Source organism: Chanodichthys erythropterus, chromosome 21 (assembly GCF_024489055.1).
Source record: "Chanodichthys erythropterus isolate Z2021 chromosome 21, ASM2448905v1, whole genome shotgun sequence".
Lineage (NCBI taxonomy): Eukaryota > Metazoa > Chordata > Actinopteri > Cypriniformes > Xenocyprididae > Chanodichthys > Chanodichthys erythropterus.
This window is the reverse complement of record NC_090241.1, coordinates 34917823-34934573: the sequence shown is the minus strand read 5'-3', so window position 1 is coordinate 34934573 and position 16751 is coordinate 34917823. Positions and strand designations below refer to the sequence as shown.

The 16751-nt window shown below is 34.4% G+C and overlaps 1 protein-coding gene across 1 annotated transcript in view; it reads left to right on the top strand.

Annotated features, from left to right (window-relative positions):
* The window catches only part of slc12a5a (solute carrier family 12 member 5a), a 174226-nt gene that overhangs the window by 109793 nt on the left and 47682 nt on the right, over positions 1–16751 (top strand). The window contains exons 5-6 of the mRNA XM_067372640.1: positions 8763–8857; positions 10348–10479. Of these exons, the coding sequence (XP_067228741.1) occupies positions 8763–8857; positions 10348–10479 (227 nt within the window). The remainder of the gene's footprint in view (positions 1–8762; positions 8858–10347; positions 10480–16751) is intronic.

Genomic DNA, 16751 nt, shown 5'->3' with positions numbered 1-16751 from the left:
ACCAATCAGAGCAGAGCAGGCTTGTTAAAAAGGAGGGGTTTAGAGAAACTGAATCTTTGAGAAATGAGGTGATGCTGCAATGATATTATGAGAAAATTAAAGCGACATGGGATGCATGTAAACCTGTTGTAGGAAACTCCAAAACAACATTAGGAACATTTGAAGCAGCATAATAGCAGTGACAACGAGTTCATATTATAATTACGATGTGATTTTGGTTGGACTTAAATAGATGTGTTGTGCAAATTATTATTAATTTCTCTTTTTTTCACTTCTTAGTTAAAATAAAGCAATCTAAATTAGATGCAATAGATGCATCTAAAGTAATTTTATGTAACGCATATGTTTTATCATTGCAACAGAGAATGATGGGGAATGTAGCTCACATAATCCCAATGCATCATAAATCATCTAAATGAGAAAAAATAACAAGCTTTATTGCTATTCTTTGTCGACAGAGAACAAAATGCATATAAACTAAATTGTATTATCAACGGTCTCAATTAAAACTTGATAAAGTGCAAGTAGCTTTTGCTGTAGAGATTTTCTTGAATAGGACTCAAAGAAAATCCCAGAGGTAATTATGCCTTTTGGTGTTCATGTGTGCTCATCTCATAAATATAATATATTGTAATATAAAACATGAGTTCAAGGATGCATAAAAAACCCCGCAGAAATTGGTTATAAACAATGGAAAGTGTTGTAATTTGACATGATCCGTTTGGATGATAAATCTGTGCAAAAGTAAACCTGCTTTATTCCTCAGAGCGGATCTCGCACTTCTTCTTGTTTGTCTTTTTCACACTTTTTCCATCACTCTTTGAGGTGTATTTCTGCTTTCTCTTTTTTCACTCGGTATATTTTCTGCTTTTTTACTCTGTGAGAGCGTCAGAGCTGTCAGCAATTACCAGAAAAGACAGTGTTGATGTTTGTAGAGGGGGAAAATGAAGAGAGTCAGAGATAGACTTGTGTCATCGGCTGAGAAGAGCAATCGCTGTTGCACGACAGGCTGAAGCAGAGGTCAGTCCTCAGGGCGGTGTGTGTGTGTGTGTGGTGTGTGTGTTCGTCTTTAATTTGTGGAGCTGAACACCTGCAGTGTTTCCACTCCTGTCTCGACCCGACGAGATGATTCAACAGTCCACTTCAATCAGACCTGATGAGCCAACAGCGAGCCCTTCGGAATCGCTTCCTCCATCGTTTCCTCTCGTTTCATCTCATTAGGGTTGTTTGCTAAGACAAGCGTCACTATTACTGTTGCTCATCGTTAGAGTACTAACACTAACGCTAAGTAATAAACTTCAGCGTGCAACTCGTCCTGCAGCATTTGTGCTAAAACAATTTTATCTTTATATTCTGTATTCTTCTGACAATATTCAATATATCAACATGATCTCATGAGAATACATGTGTATTTTTACGTAAAGTGTGGTTCTACCACACGTACATTTACTTACGTTTTCATACACACAAAAACATTGACGTATTTATAGCACTAAAAAGTAAAAATACTTGCATATTAACAGCAATAAAACGTAAATCATATAACCTAAAGTGTGAATGTATATGAATTCCCATGTATTATATTAAAATTGTGGCGTTAATGTTTTAAATCTGTTGTATTCAATTGTCATATCAATACATGTTTTAGTCGAATTTATTGAATGCATTTTACTCATCTACTTACTTATTATATTTTTACTAAAACTGTGCTTTTTCTACACATTTCTGTCCATTATGTTTTATTCTTTTAACATTCTGTATAAAATGGGTATGTTTAGGTTTGTGATGGGGTTTAGGGATCTTACATTTATCTACAAAATGATAAAATGGAAATTATATATCTTTATGACATGAAAGATTTGTAAATATTTTAGGTTTTTTCGCTGTAAAAACTTGTGTTTTTATATTTTAGTGCTATAATTATATCAGTATTGTACGTTTTACCTTTCTAATCGTAGAATAATGTCTGTTTTGTGTTTTTGAAAGTTACATATTTTGTTTTAACAATGAGACCAGGCTGAATATAAAAAAACATGCAAGAAGATGCATTAAATTGATCAAAAGTTACATTAAAGACATTCATAATGTTGCAAAATTGAAGCAGCACAACTGTTTTCAACATTGATAATAATCATAAATGTTTCCTGAGCAGCAAATCATCATATCAGAATGATTTCTGAAGGATCATGTGACACTGAAGACTGGAGTAATGATGCTGAAAATGCAGCTTTGATCACAGGAATAAATTACGCTTTACTAAATATTCACATACAAAACAAATATTTTAAATTGTAATAATATCTCACAATATTACTGTTTTTTATTTTGAATTTCAATTTTTTTTTTGAAATTATTTTTTTTTCATCAGATTGATTAATCAATTAATGTACGAAGTACATTATAAAAAACACCTTACACCTAAATTATCATAAGGAAGAATATTTTATTATTTTTATTATATTATATACATATTTTTTTAATTTTATTATTATTATATTTATGCACCATTATAGCAATACTAAACTTTTTTTTTCTTCATTTATTTTTTTTTTTTTCACATTATTCCAAATTCCACAAGGGGGCTTTTTTGAATTATAATGTGAATTAATCTTTGAATAACACTCATGAATCAATTCATTGACATTGACTGATTGATTTGAAATCATGCAATGTATTTGTTACTGAAGTTAAATCAAAGACTTTATTAAAACATCTCAGTGTTGCTTAAATTTATACATTCTAAAAAATAATGTGTTGGCTCAACAACAACAACAAAATTAACGCAACCGTTTGCATCAATTTTTTTGAGTTATGACAACTTTGAGTGAATTTACGTTCAACTAACAAGCTACATTGAGTTAGAACTGAATAATTTGTAGCATAAACAGAAATTTTTAAGTTGATTACTCAAAAAAAGTTGTAGCCCTGGAACTTATTAATCTGATCTACTTCAGTTCAAATCAACAGCTATCATAGCACATGACAACACAACTTATTTAACATGAATATTTAAGTAAGATATTACTTGTCACTGGCATTAGTGCAGTCATTGCTTATATAGTCAATAATGTTTACTTTCATGCACAAACTTCAACATTACAGAAACTCCTTTAAATGTCAAATATAACAGCATTAAACACTAAAAGGTCTTTCCCTTCACTAAAAAGCACATAAAACAACACTTAATTTCAGCATTTATTCTCCTTATCCATTCCTATGCAAAGCATGCTGGGAAATCCACTGCCTAATAATCAAGACAATTTCATTAAGTTATTACAACCTTTTTTTTTTTTTTTTTTTTTAAAAAGGCCAATTAGTGCAGAAATTAGAGTTTAAATTACAACCGATATTAAGTTGATGTAATGGTCAACATTATTATATCAACAGAACTCAACAAAATAATGTTTGCAACTTAAAAAGTTTAGTTAAAGCAATAAATTATATTTTTAACTTGCAACCATGCATTTATTTAAGTTATAGTAACAGGTCCTCTGAATTACTTTTTAGAGTGTAAGTCATTGCAAATAAATGTTTTTTTTTTATGTATGACTCAGCCGGAATAGCCTGGAGACCTGCAGGTGGGCTGTTTTGTCTTAGACCAGTAATAACCACTCAAAACACTACATCTATCATCAAGGCAGTGAGTTTTGCACACACATAAACCACTCAAATTCCCAGAAAGTGCAGTTTCTGACGTCCTCCTCAAGCTCCCACTCTAATGTTTTGGCCCTGTAAGAGGTTTAGACCACCTCTGCGACATGAATCATTATCTGTGAGTTGAAGTGTGCAGCCGTTTGTCACAAAACATCTCTAAAACATTTCTCAGCAGCGATGAAACATGGATCTATCTGCACAGGTCAACGTCCTTCAGATGCACGCGGTTCTCCTCGGCCGGTCACCGCAGCGGCACGTCTTATTAACACTCACAGACGCTGTTACTCTGAACGGTAGTGCACGAACCCCAGAGATGTTTGGACAGATTTGTGCATTAGTGCTCCTCCAGAACCAGAGCTTCTCTCTGGTGCTTTACCAAATGTAATGAGAGGAAAGATCAAACTGGTCTGGGATCAGCAGTCAAGGGCAACAGATGGCGGTCTGCTGTGCGCCGTGTGCGCTGTCGCTATTCAGATCCCCTGCTAGGTGAAGAGTCTTGTCAGAGAACGATATAAAACCGCATGATGGAGACGCAGGACCTGGTCCTGCTATGGCGAGGTCGTTCCTGCTGCAAGCTTTTGTTGATGTTGGCTGGAGGTCACGCCACACTTGTGCCGACGGCTTTTTCCAGCATATTTTCCAGCATGTTGTGCTTTGAAGTCATTAAGTGATCATATTTATGAGTGCAGTTGAATTCCACCACATTATTATATAATAATCATTTTAAATAATATATAATATTTTTGTTTAAACATAAACTGATTTAAATTAATAATATAATATATATATATATATATATATATATATATATATATATATATATATATATATATATATATATATATATATATATATATATTAATATGAGACAGTTATACAATTTTATTTAAAAATATATTTTATGTTTTAGTTTACATGCACAAAACATTTGGATTATTCAAAATATTATTTATTTTATTTATTATTTAAAAGTATTGTTAATCAAAAATGCCTTGTGCATGTAGCCCAAAATATAAAAATATGATTTTAAATAAATTGCATAACTGACTCATTCATAATATTTATATTATTATATTCTATAATGTATAAATTATATTGATTTAGTACAATTTAAATCATACAAAAATAAACTTTATTAAAATTATTTATTTTATTTATGATTTAAAAATATTGTTAAGGTTTTTTTTTATTTTTGTATGAATTTAATTTGAACTAAATTAATATAATTTATATATTATAGAATATAATAATATAGATATTATGAATGAGTCACAGTTATACAGTTATATTTAAAATTATATTTTTTATATTTTAGGCTACATGCACAAGGCATTTGGATTCCTCCACATGCATTTTGCAGTGTTACCATTAACAATTAATTAATTAATTAATTAATTAGCAATTAATTGCATGTCTTGCAGTTGAGCACCCCACAATTTTAAGTTTTTTTTTTTTCTTATCTTTATTTAATAATGTTTTTAATGATAAATAATACAAATATTTTAATGAAACTATCTTATCACATTTTGTTTGGATTTAATTTAAAGTAAATTGATATAATTTATATATTATAAAATATAAATATTATTAAAAATAATTCTACTGTTATATTTAAAATTTTGCAAACTTGCTTTCTCCTGTGCTACACAAAATAAGGTATTTTGAAAAATGCTTTGGAACGGCAAGTTCTTTCTCCATCATTTTTTTTGTCAGGTTCCTGTAACTGGTGCAGCATGGAGCCGTCAACACTGAGGTACACGATAGTCTGAATGCATCATAAGCTGATTTGTGCCTGAAAAATGCTGCCAAATGCGTAAATGTTGTCTATAGTGTCTTGGACCTGGAAATTGGCAAAAAAAAAAAACTGTGTACTATGAAATTGCATGAAGCCAACCAATCAGATGGTTATTTTTGAGAAAGCTTGTGCTATTTTTGTGCGATGTCTGAGGCTCAGACTGCTTTGAGTTTTTGCCAGTCTTTGCTATTTATAGGCCCCTGGGAAACATTGTCCGTGTAACTAACACTGATGAATCCTTGACAATGTGTCACAATATGCGAGCCGATGAAAAGACAAGATTTCACTGTATGCAGTGGGTCTTAATTCTGTCAGACAGGGCCAGGCACTGGTATTAGTTTGGTTTATCTGTGTTTTTTATTTATTTTTTGATGTAGAAACCCAATCCCAAGTGTCAGCTCTTTTTCATGAAAAAGCCAGCAAACATGACCAATGCAGATAAACGAGAGTGTTATTTTCTGGATTTAATCAGCTGTTTCCAGACTCCAGGTTTCACTTAGTGTGGTGTGTGAGAAAGTAAGATTAAATCTGACAACAAGTCTCTTTCTGTCACACACAAGTTCATATAACACGTGTTAGGATGCTCCTGTTCATCATAACGAGTCAAACGGCATTACGGTGTATGCGTGATTGGAAAGGATGGAATGTGATAACGGTGGATTCGGATCCGTGACCGGGCGTAACGTTCCGGAACAAATGTGCTTCTCTTCAGGGGAAAGGTTCTCCATGCTTCATACTGCTGAAGTGAATGACATCACATCCGCTAATGACAACACTCTTCTGTAATTACTCGCTAGATGTGCGACTGAGTAGGTATGTGTCCAATGTGAAGTGTTCGACAGCTGTGAAGCTGGAACATGGTGTTACATTCACTCAGAGTTAACATTCAGCTTCATTTTTCTGATGCCACGTGTGTTGTATTAGTTAGTGTTGAAGTGATTAGGTGGAGTAACGCTGATGCAGTGATAGTGTCTGTCTGACGTTCTGTCTCAGTGAGTTTATATCGTGCAATTCTGACTTTATGACATGCAATTGAGTGTTATAAAATCAGAATTGTGAGGGAGGAAAAGACTGGTGTTTTTTCTCAGAATTGCTAGATTATATTTCACAATTTTTACTTTATAACTCTCAATTCTGACTTTATAACACAATTTTGACTTTATATCATGCAATTCTGACTTTATAACTCGCAGTTGTTTAAATCTTGGGAGTTATAAAGTCAGAATTATGTGATAAAAACTTGCAATTGCGAGAAAAAAGTCAGAATTCTGACTTTATATCATGCAATTCTGACTTAATATCTCATAATTCTGATTTTATAACTCACAATTCTGACTTTATAACTCTCAATTCTGACTTTATATCTTGCAATTCTGACTTAATATCTCATAATTCTGACTTTATAACTCGCAATTCTGACTTTATAACTCGCAATTCTGACTTTATTTTGCAATTCTGACATTATAACTCTCAATTCTGACTTTATAACTCGCAATTCTGACTTTATTTTGCAATTCTGACATTATAACTCTCAATTCTGACTTTATAACTCGCAATTCTGACTTTATTTTGCAATTCTGACATTATAACTCTCAATTCTGACTTTATATCTCGCAATTCTGACTTTATCTTGCAATTCTGACTTTATAATTCGCAATTCTGACTTTATATCGCACAATTTTGAGTTTATATCATAATTCTGACTATATCTCATAATTCTGACTTTATAACTTGCAATTCTTTCTTTATATCGCAATTTGAAGTTTATAACTCACAATTCTGACTTTATATCATACAATTTTGAGTTTATATCTCATAATTCGCAATTCTGACTATAAATTGAAGAGTTTATAAAGAATTTAAATCTCGCAATTCTACGAAAAAAGTTAGAATTGTGAGATATAAAGTCAGAATAGCATAACTCGCAATTGCGAGTTTAGATATTGCAATTCTGAAAAGGTCAGAATTGTTAGATATAAACTCACAATTGCGAGAAAAAAGTCAGAATAGTGAGATAAAAAGTCGCAGTTACCTTTTTTATTTTTTTATTTAGTGGCGGAAACAAGCCATAGAAATTCCTCAGTGTAAAACAAGTTTGTCTGAATAAGGCTATAGACTTTCATTATATATACAAAACTCTGCATCCATTTTTGTAAAATCTATATTGTACTTTAGTTTTTTTCTATTTTAATCTATTCTGTATTCTATAATTTAAAGTTTAACCATAATATAAAAAAAAATGTGGTTTAACAGTGAAAGCATATTGTGACCATAAAAGTGGTCCACTTGAATATTAAAACATGAATTGTTGCATTTGGTTACAAGACACATTAACACCAATGACGTTTTATGTATATTTACTTTTTGATACTATCTTTTTGTCATATTATGGTAATTATTTGCGATGGTCAACTCCTAGGTACATTTTGTACGGGAAAAAATATATTTCCTCAGGCCCACGGCCCTTACAGACTGTCATTGTAATGTAGGCACAAGTCTGTGGTACAGTGTGATTTAACTCAATGCAGCGTGACAGACTGACAGCCATACTGAAATACTCCAGAGGCCGAAGCTTCAATCAAGCGATGACAGCGGGCAGCCGCTGCATCTCAGTCAGAGCGGATGAGATCAGGGAGGTGATCAGCTGTCAGCTCGTATACTGGGAATGACCGTTGTAGAAATCAGATTGGAATTGGATGACTAACCTGTAATCAGGAGCATAGAGGTTAGAGAAACTGCGTTTATGACACATCACTGGTGACTTAATGTCAGATAAAAGGCTTAAATGGAAAATCTGATGTTTCAGTTTTGCATTTTATGGTGAGAAAGAACTGTGCAAAACAAATTAATGTTGACAGATGCAAACCTGATCCAAATACAAGTAATGTTATCTAAATACCTGCTGGCATTGGATGGATGGATGGATGGATGGATGGATGGATGGATGGATGGAAAGAACGCTAGATAGACCACTGTGTGTACAGCACACCATTGCATTATGAGCATTATGGCAATATAATTTTGATTCCTAAGGAATGCATGAACTGTATATTTTGAATGCTTTGAAAATTGCTTTTGATAAAAGCATCTGCCAAATGCATACATTTGAATTCAAGTTGTTTAATCTCTGCATTATGCATCTGTTTTTGGTATGCATGGATGACTTAAAATGTGCAATAAACATGTTTTACCTTTGTGCAAACCGAATGTAAAGTGCTGGAATCGTTACAGCAGTTTTTTTTCCGTGAAGCCCTCTGGAGTTGCATGGCGTCTGCTGTCATGCTGATGATTTATTTGTGTTTTTTGCTAACAGGAGATGGGAACCCCAAGGAGAGCAGTCCATTCATCAACAGCACCGACCCAGAGAAGAACCAGCAGTATGACGGCAAGAACATGGCCCTGTTTGAGGTACACATGAGCTCATACAGTACATGCACGTTAAATGACAAACCTGCAATGGTGGCAGATTTAAACTCCCATTAGAGCAAGACAGTGAAGCACAGGCACGCAAACTATAGTGATTAACGGAATAAAAGAGTCTGACAGTAATTAATAAGGATAATTAGCGTTTGAAGGGCAGGAAGTCCCCAGGACATTGAACTCTGCAGGTGGATGATAACAGCATGTAAGAGCCTGCAGTCCAAAAAGAAGCAGAAAACACATGCTATACTGCATCTAAAACTATTTTAATCTGCATTCTGTGGCCTCATATTAATTAAGTGACTATTTAAATGATCTCCAGAAAGGTGATTCAAATGTTGACCAGTTATAAGACCTAAATTTTAAAGTGCATTCATATGCATTTTAACCTAAAATCTTGATGTTGGGAGAAAATGTTAAAAGGAAGATCTTTAAAAAGTCTCCAATGACATTTTATTTTACTTTTGTGCCTTTATTGTTTTCCTAATAGGAAAGTGTATGAAATTAATAGTAGGAAATTAAATTAATTTACTCTCTCCCATGTCATCCAAGATGTCTTTCTTTCTTCTTTATGTTTTTTGAGGAAAACATTCCAGGATTTTTCTCCATATAGTGGACTTCACTGGGGTTCAACGGGTTGAAGGTCCAAATATCAGTTTCAGTGCAGCTTCAAAGAGCTCTACATGATCCCAGATGATCCTTATCTAGAGAAATCATCGGTCACTTTATACAAAAAAAAATAAAAATTATATACTTTTTTAACCACAAATGCTCATCTTGCACTGCTCTGTGATGCGCCAAGCATTACGTAATCATGTTGGAAAGGTCACGGGTAACGTAGGTTGAAGACTAAGTCAAACGGCCTTTACAAAAAAAATTTCTTTTCAACTGAAGAAAGAAAGACATAAACATCTTGGATGACAAGTGAACTAATCCTTTAAATAAAGAGCAAATGGAGACTTTGACTTGTTACATTGAATGCATTCATGATGTTTTTAATGCCCAATGGATGCTAGCTAACTAACTAATTAATGTAACAGTATGCATTTTTGGTTTTGCATGGATGACCTACTGCATTTTTATTTTTTAATGTAGACACTTTTTTACTTTGTCACTAAATCATTATGGCAGCTTCTCAAGTTTCTTATCAAATTCACCATTTCTCATTAAATTCTTCTTAGATCAAATCATCTGACCTGCTCTCCACATTCATTTTATAGCTTACTACATGACAACTACTGACTTAGTTGTTTCTGTTTTTTATTTTTTCTCAATTTTAGGTGATGCACCTTAAACAAAACATGAAAACAAAACACTAAGGAGAGTTTCATGAGCTATTAAAGAGCAAAAAATTGTCCTCTGAGCTTGTCATTTGTAATCTGTAAATGTAAACATGACATTTCAGATGATGTTCGTCAGAAGCTACTTAAATTTTGCTCAAAGTATTTGTTCTGTATGTGCATGTGTTTGCTCTACAGGAGGAGATGGACACAATTCCCATGGTATCGTCTCTTCTCAGCAGTCTCGCCAACTACTCAAACCTGCCGCAGGGCAGCAAAGAACACGAGGAGGCGGAAAACAACGAGGGCTCACGCAAGAAACCTGTCCAGGTACACACATATGCTCATGGCACGCTCTCAAAGCAACAGAAATCGTTTTTCATCACACATTTTCGTCTAGTTCTCAATTGCTACAGGTGAAAATTAATTGGCTGCTGCCAGACAGAGCGTATACACACAGCTAGATCTCGGATGAGGCTCGAATCCGTGTGTAAATGACAGCTGTCTGCTCTGTTTTGCACTTTTGACCTGTGACCTGATCTCCTTTGGTCCCTTGCCATCCCAGAGTGAGCTTGCTCATTAGAGAGTCGCCTCAGTCATGCTTGTAACCTCCCTCACGGCGCTGGTCTGTTTCCCAATCTCTTGATTCAATTTTGCAGTTCTTGATTCTGTTTGCAAATTTGCTTCTTTTCTTCTGTTGTTTGTTTATTTTTATTATTTCAAATGCCAAAAATGATTTTTATTAATTTTAGTTAACAATAATAATTCAGTGATTCTTTTTGTCAGGCACAGAGAGTCTCTGCAAGACATTTAGCGTGGTAAAACTATCTCCCATTATAATTCCCCTGAGGCCTCCTCTACTTCAGCAGTCAAAATGACCAAAAACTTAGTAAAGATTAAACCCTGCAATACTTCATTCCTCAGCTGTACTGGGAGAGCGAGTGAAAGAGAAATGAGAGTAAAATAGAGAACTGAGATGGAATTGGATTTGTCCTCTCAACACGATCGAGGAGAGCGATAATCTTCCTCTTGTTTCACACTGCGACTTCAACTTAATTAGTTCGTCTTGCAAAGCATCTGCTCTCCAATCAGCCTCCATTTTGAGAGGGTCAATCCACTCATCTCCAGCAGCAAATGTCCCCACGTACCCACACACAAGCTCAACCATGGGGATCCATTTATTACGGATCACGTTGTCAGGATTCAGCTCCACAGATGTCTTGAACTCTCTCTCAGTCTAAAGACGTCTTTACATCACAAAAATGTGTATTGTGAAAATAATGTTTTACAAGATATTCATATAGAAAACAGCTATTTTGAATTGTAATAATATTTCACAATATTACTGTTTTTACTGTTTCTTTGATCAGCCTTCGTAAGAATGAGAGACTTCTTGCGTTTTATAGGCGACATCTCAAGTTAAAAATCAAAACTAGTGCACTTACTTGCACTACAAATTTCAATTTGTAACATTAAGTATTCATACCTTAAGTGCATAACAACAGCTGTTAGTGGTGAAGACATGAATGATTCGGTCAAATTTAGTTGAGGAGAGTTGTTTTTACTGTTTCATGCAAACTGACATACAATTTTTCTTGGCTGACATTAAAATGGGCATAAAAATCTCTTGCATTGAAGGGAGACCCGATCCTATGGAAGCTTGTTTCCGGCACTAAACAAAAATATAAAATAGGTAATTGTGACTTTTTATCTTACAATTTTTTTTCTTGCAATTGTGAGTTATAAAGTCAGAATTGTGAGTTATAAAGTCAGAATTGTGAGATATAAAGTCGGAATTGCAAGATATAAAGTCGGAATTGCGTGTTAAGTTGGAATTGTGAGTTATAAAGTCAGAATTGCGAGACATAAAGTCGGAATTGCAAGATATAAAGTCGGAATTGCGTGTTATTAAGTTGGAATTGTGAGATATAAAGTCAGAATTGTGAGTTATAAAGTCGGAATGGTGAGATATAAAGTCAGAATTGCAAGATATAAAGTCGGAATTGCAAGATATAAAGTCGGAATTGCGTGTTAAGTTGGAATTGTGAGTTATAAAGTCAGAATTGCGAGACATAAAGTCGGAATTGCAAGATATAAAGTCGGAATTGCGTGTTATTAAGTTGGAATTGTGAGATATAAAGTCAGAATTGCGAGTTATAAAGTCAGAATTGTGAGTTATAAAGTCGGAATTGTGAGATATAAAGTCGGAATTGCAAGATATAAAGTCGGAATTGCAAGATATAAAGTCGGAATTGCGTGTTAAGTTGGAATTGTGAGTTATAAAGTCAGAATTGCGAGACATAAAGTCGGAATTGCAAGATATAAAGTCGGAATTGCGTGTTATTAAGTTGGAATTGTGAGATATAAAGTCAGAATTGTGAGTTATAAAGTCGGAATGGTGAGATATAAAGTCAGAATTGCGAGTTATAAAGTCGGAATTGTGAGATATAAAGTCGGAATTGCAAGATATAAAGTCGGAATTGCGTGTTAAGTTGGAATTGCGAGTTATAAAGTCGGAATTGCGAGATATAAAGTCGGAATTGCAAGATATAAAGTCGGAATTGCGTGTTATTAAGTCGGAATTGTGAGTTATAAAGTCAGAATTGTGAGTTATAAAGTCAGAATTGTGAGATATAAAGTCAGAATTGTGAGTTATAAAGTCAGAATTGTGAGTTATAAAGTCAGAATTGTGAGTTATAAAGTCGGAATTGTGAGATATAAAGTCAGAATTGCAAGATATAAAGTACTAATTGCGTGTTATTAAGTTGGAATTGTGAGTTATAAAGTCAGAATTGTTAGTTATAAAGTCGGAATTGTGAGATATAGTCAGAATTGCGAGTTATAAAGTCAGAATTGTGAGTTATAAAGTCAGAATTGTGTGATATAAAGTCAGAATTGCGAGATATAAAGTCGGAATTGCGTGTTAAGTCGGAATTGCGAGATATAAAGTCGGAATTGCATGTTATTAAGTCGGAATCGCAAGTTATAAAGTCGGAATTGTGAGTTATAAAGTCAGAATTGCGAGATATAAACTTCCAATTGCTATAAAAAATGTCACAATTACCTTTTTTATTTTTATTTCATGGAAGAAACAAGCTTCCATATGATCCATATCAGATGCCAACATGCAAAAAAAAAAAAGATTCATAGCAACGTTCTGGCAACCATCTGCAACATCTTCATGACGGCGAGTTTTGCATGTGCAAACACTAATGCAAAATCTAGTTATGTTTGCAATTCTGTTGAAGTGAAAGGGCACACTTCACCTTTAATGTGGTGTTGCTATGACTGCTTGTGATGATAATTGGTTCGCTGCAGATATTTCAGTCTTATCACGTAGATGTGGGCTGATTGCATGAGGGGAAATGTTATTTTTCACCTCAAGGATGATGTAAGATGAGCTATGAAGTATGATGCCTCATAACGAGCAGTTATCAGATGTTCCGGGCGGTGACATGTGGTCGTTACAGTTGCCATATGCTCTCTGTAGACCACTAGCCAACGCTCGCTACATGAACACACTTGCACACACACACACACACACTAAGTCTCAGGAAAAAATGCTAATTCATGTCAAGCTCTAAGGGACAGGGGCGCAGAGCAGTTATTTGTGCAATTTCTGAACATGCTCATGTACACACAGTAATCCGTGTTGGGCTGACAGTGATATTAGCTGCCCTTTTCCTTCCCCTGCCATTGCTATGGTTTTTAATAATTCACCCCGTCTGAACTAAGTCACATTAACGCTGTCAGCTCCTGTTTGGGCAGTCAAGCGAGAGGAGACTATTACAAGCTCCTTGCTGTTCTCCTCTCTTCTCCATCTCTGACGTATGTCATCAGTTCGTTTGTCAGTTCTGTTGGCATGCACTTATGTTCATATACAGTTTGGTTAATGTTTGGGACATATTTCAGAATCATATTTTGAGAAAATGATATTTTGTAGCAAAAAGGTCTCATTACTGTAATGAATGAATCATGTTTATAGCAGCTCTCTTTATTCATCATAGAATCCTGAAAAAAAAAAAAAAAAGTTTCCACAAAAATATGAAGCAGCACAACTGTTTTCAACATTGATAATAATCAGAAATGTTTCTTGAGCAGCAAATTAGCATATTATAATGATTTCTGAAGGATCATGTGACACTGAAGACTGGAGTAATGATGCTGAAAATTCAGATTTGCATCATATATTACATTTTAAAATATATTAAAATACAAAACAGTTATTTTAAATTGTACTAATGTTCACAATATTACTGTTTTAACATATAAATAAATATATGCGTGTGTGTTTACTGTGTGTGTATATATATATATATATATATATATATATATATATATATATATATATATATATATATATATTAAAGGTGCCCAAGAATGCTTTTTTTACAAGATGTAATATAAGTCTAAGGTGTCTCCTGAATGTGTTTGTGAAGTTTCAGCTCAAAATACCCCATAGATTTTTTTTTATTCATTTTTTTAACTGCCTATTTTGGGGCATCATTAACTATGCACTGATTTTGGCAGCGCGCCGCCCCTTTAATTCGCCTGCTCCCTGCCACACGAGCTCTCGACTATATTACAGTGCATTTACAAAGTTCACACAGCTAATATAACCCTCAAATGGATCTTTACAAGATGTTCGTCATGCATGCTGTATGCATGCTTCGAATTATGTGAGTATAGTATTTATTTTGATGTTTACGTTTGATTCTATATGAGTTTGAGGCTATGCTCTGTGGCTAACGGCTAATGCTACACTGTTGGAGAAATTTATAAAGAATGAAGTTGTGTTTATGAATTATACAGACTGCAAGTGTTTAATAATGAAAATAGCGACAGCTCTTGTCTCTGTAAATACAGTAAGAAACGATGGTAACTTTAACCACATTTAACAGTACATTAGCAACATGCTAACGAAACATTTAGAAAGACATTTTATCATGTAATCATGGATCATGTCAGTTATTATTGCTCCATCTGCCATTTTTCACTGTTGTTTTTGCTTGCTTACCTTGTCTGTGCACAGATCTAGACGTTAATACTGCCTTTCCTTGTCGAATGCCTTGAACATGAGCTGGTATATGCAAATATTGGGGGCGTACATATTAATGATCCCGACTGTTACGTAAAAGTCAGTGTTATGTTGAGATCCGTGTGTTTTCCGGAAGTCTTTTAAACAAATAAGATTTATATAAGAAGGAGGAAGCAATGGGGTTTGAAACTCAATGTATGTCATTCTCATGTACTGAACTCTTGTTATTCAACTATGCTGAGGTAAATTCAAATTTTGATTCTAGGGCCCCTTTAACTTTTGAACTGTATGCTTGTAATGTACCTTAAATGAGTACATGAAATGGCCTAAATATGGATATTTTAGAGTTAGAGAGATAAAAGTTTATATATATATATATATATATATATACACACATTTTTGGGTGAACTATCCCTTTAAAAACAAGTATTTTTCAAGCTTTCAATAGATCAGCTGTTGAAAACTGCTCTGTCATTCCTAAAGAGGAATCCATTATCTGGCAGTTTCACATGTCGTTCTTGCAGCTGGGCAGGTGGTGACGAGCACACAGGGTGCTTTATAGCCGCAGTGGGAGTGAGACACCTGAGGCTCTCAGCCGGGGTCCTCCGACGCCTGTCCCATCTGCTCTCTGCTGCCTTTACCTGAGATTCTCGCCGGCTGGAAGCCACCCGTGGGAAATCATAAACACACACATATACACAAGGGACCAAAGAGGTTCGATTACGCACCTGCTCCAGTAAACTGAGCACAGCCACACTCTGATGGAGTCTACAGGCCGAAGAGTGACCGCTGCCAAATGATGTGATTCAGACGTTCACACTCGCTTGACACGCCACCACAGCTTCGATAATGAGAACTCATTTTAACCCGCATGGTGTCGATGTGACACTTTTGACTAACTGACACACCCTGAGCCTGCCAGATACAGAAATATCACAGACAGATATCTCATGCAAATAAAGCACCACGGTAATATCATGGTATTCTTTTAAGGAGCTTAGAGTAGCATGTGAATATTGTGTTAATATGTATATAAATAGTATTTATGAATATGGTGATCATACCTTCAATAACTTGCTGCCATAATGCTTACAGTGTTGCCAGGGTGTTGCTATGTGGTTGCTAATGTATTCAGGGTGTTTACTAGCAGTTGTGTTGTTGTTGTTGTTGTTGTTGTTGTTGTTAACTAAAAATAAAAAAAATAAAAAACATTTTTTATAAGTGAAATAATGCTGGAATCAATGGAAGCTTGTTTCCGCCACAGAATAAAACAATTTAAAAGATAATTGTGACTTTTATTTCACAATTCTGACATCTTTTCTCAGAATTGTGAGATATAAACTTGCAATTGTTAGTTATAATGTAAGAACTGTGAGATATAAGCTCACAACTGAGGCAATATATCGAGTTTATATCCGGCAATTGTGAGTTTATATCTCGCAATTCTGACTTTTTTTCTTGCAATTATGAGTTTAGATCTGGCAATTCTAACTTTTTTTCTCGCAAGTGCGAGTTTATATCTTGCGATTCTGACTTTTTTCTCGCAATTATGAGTTTATATCCG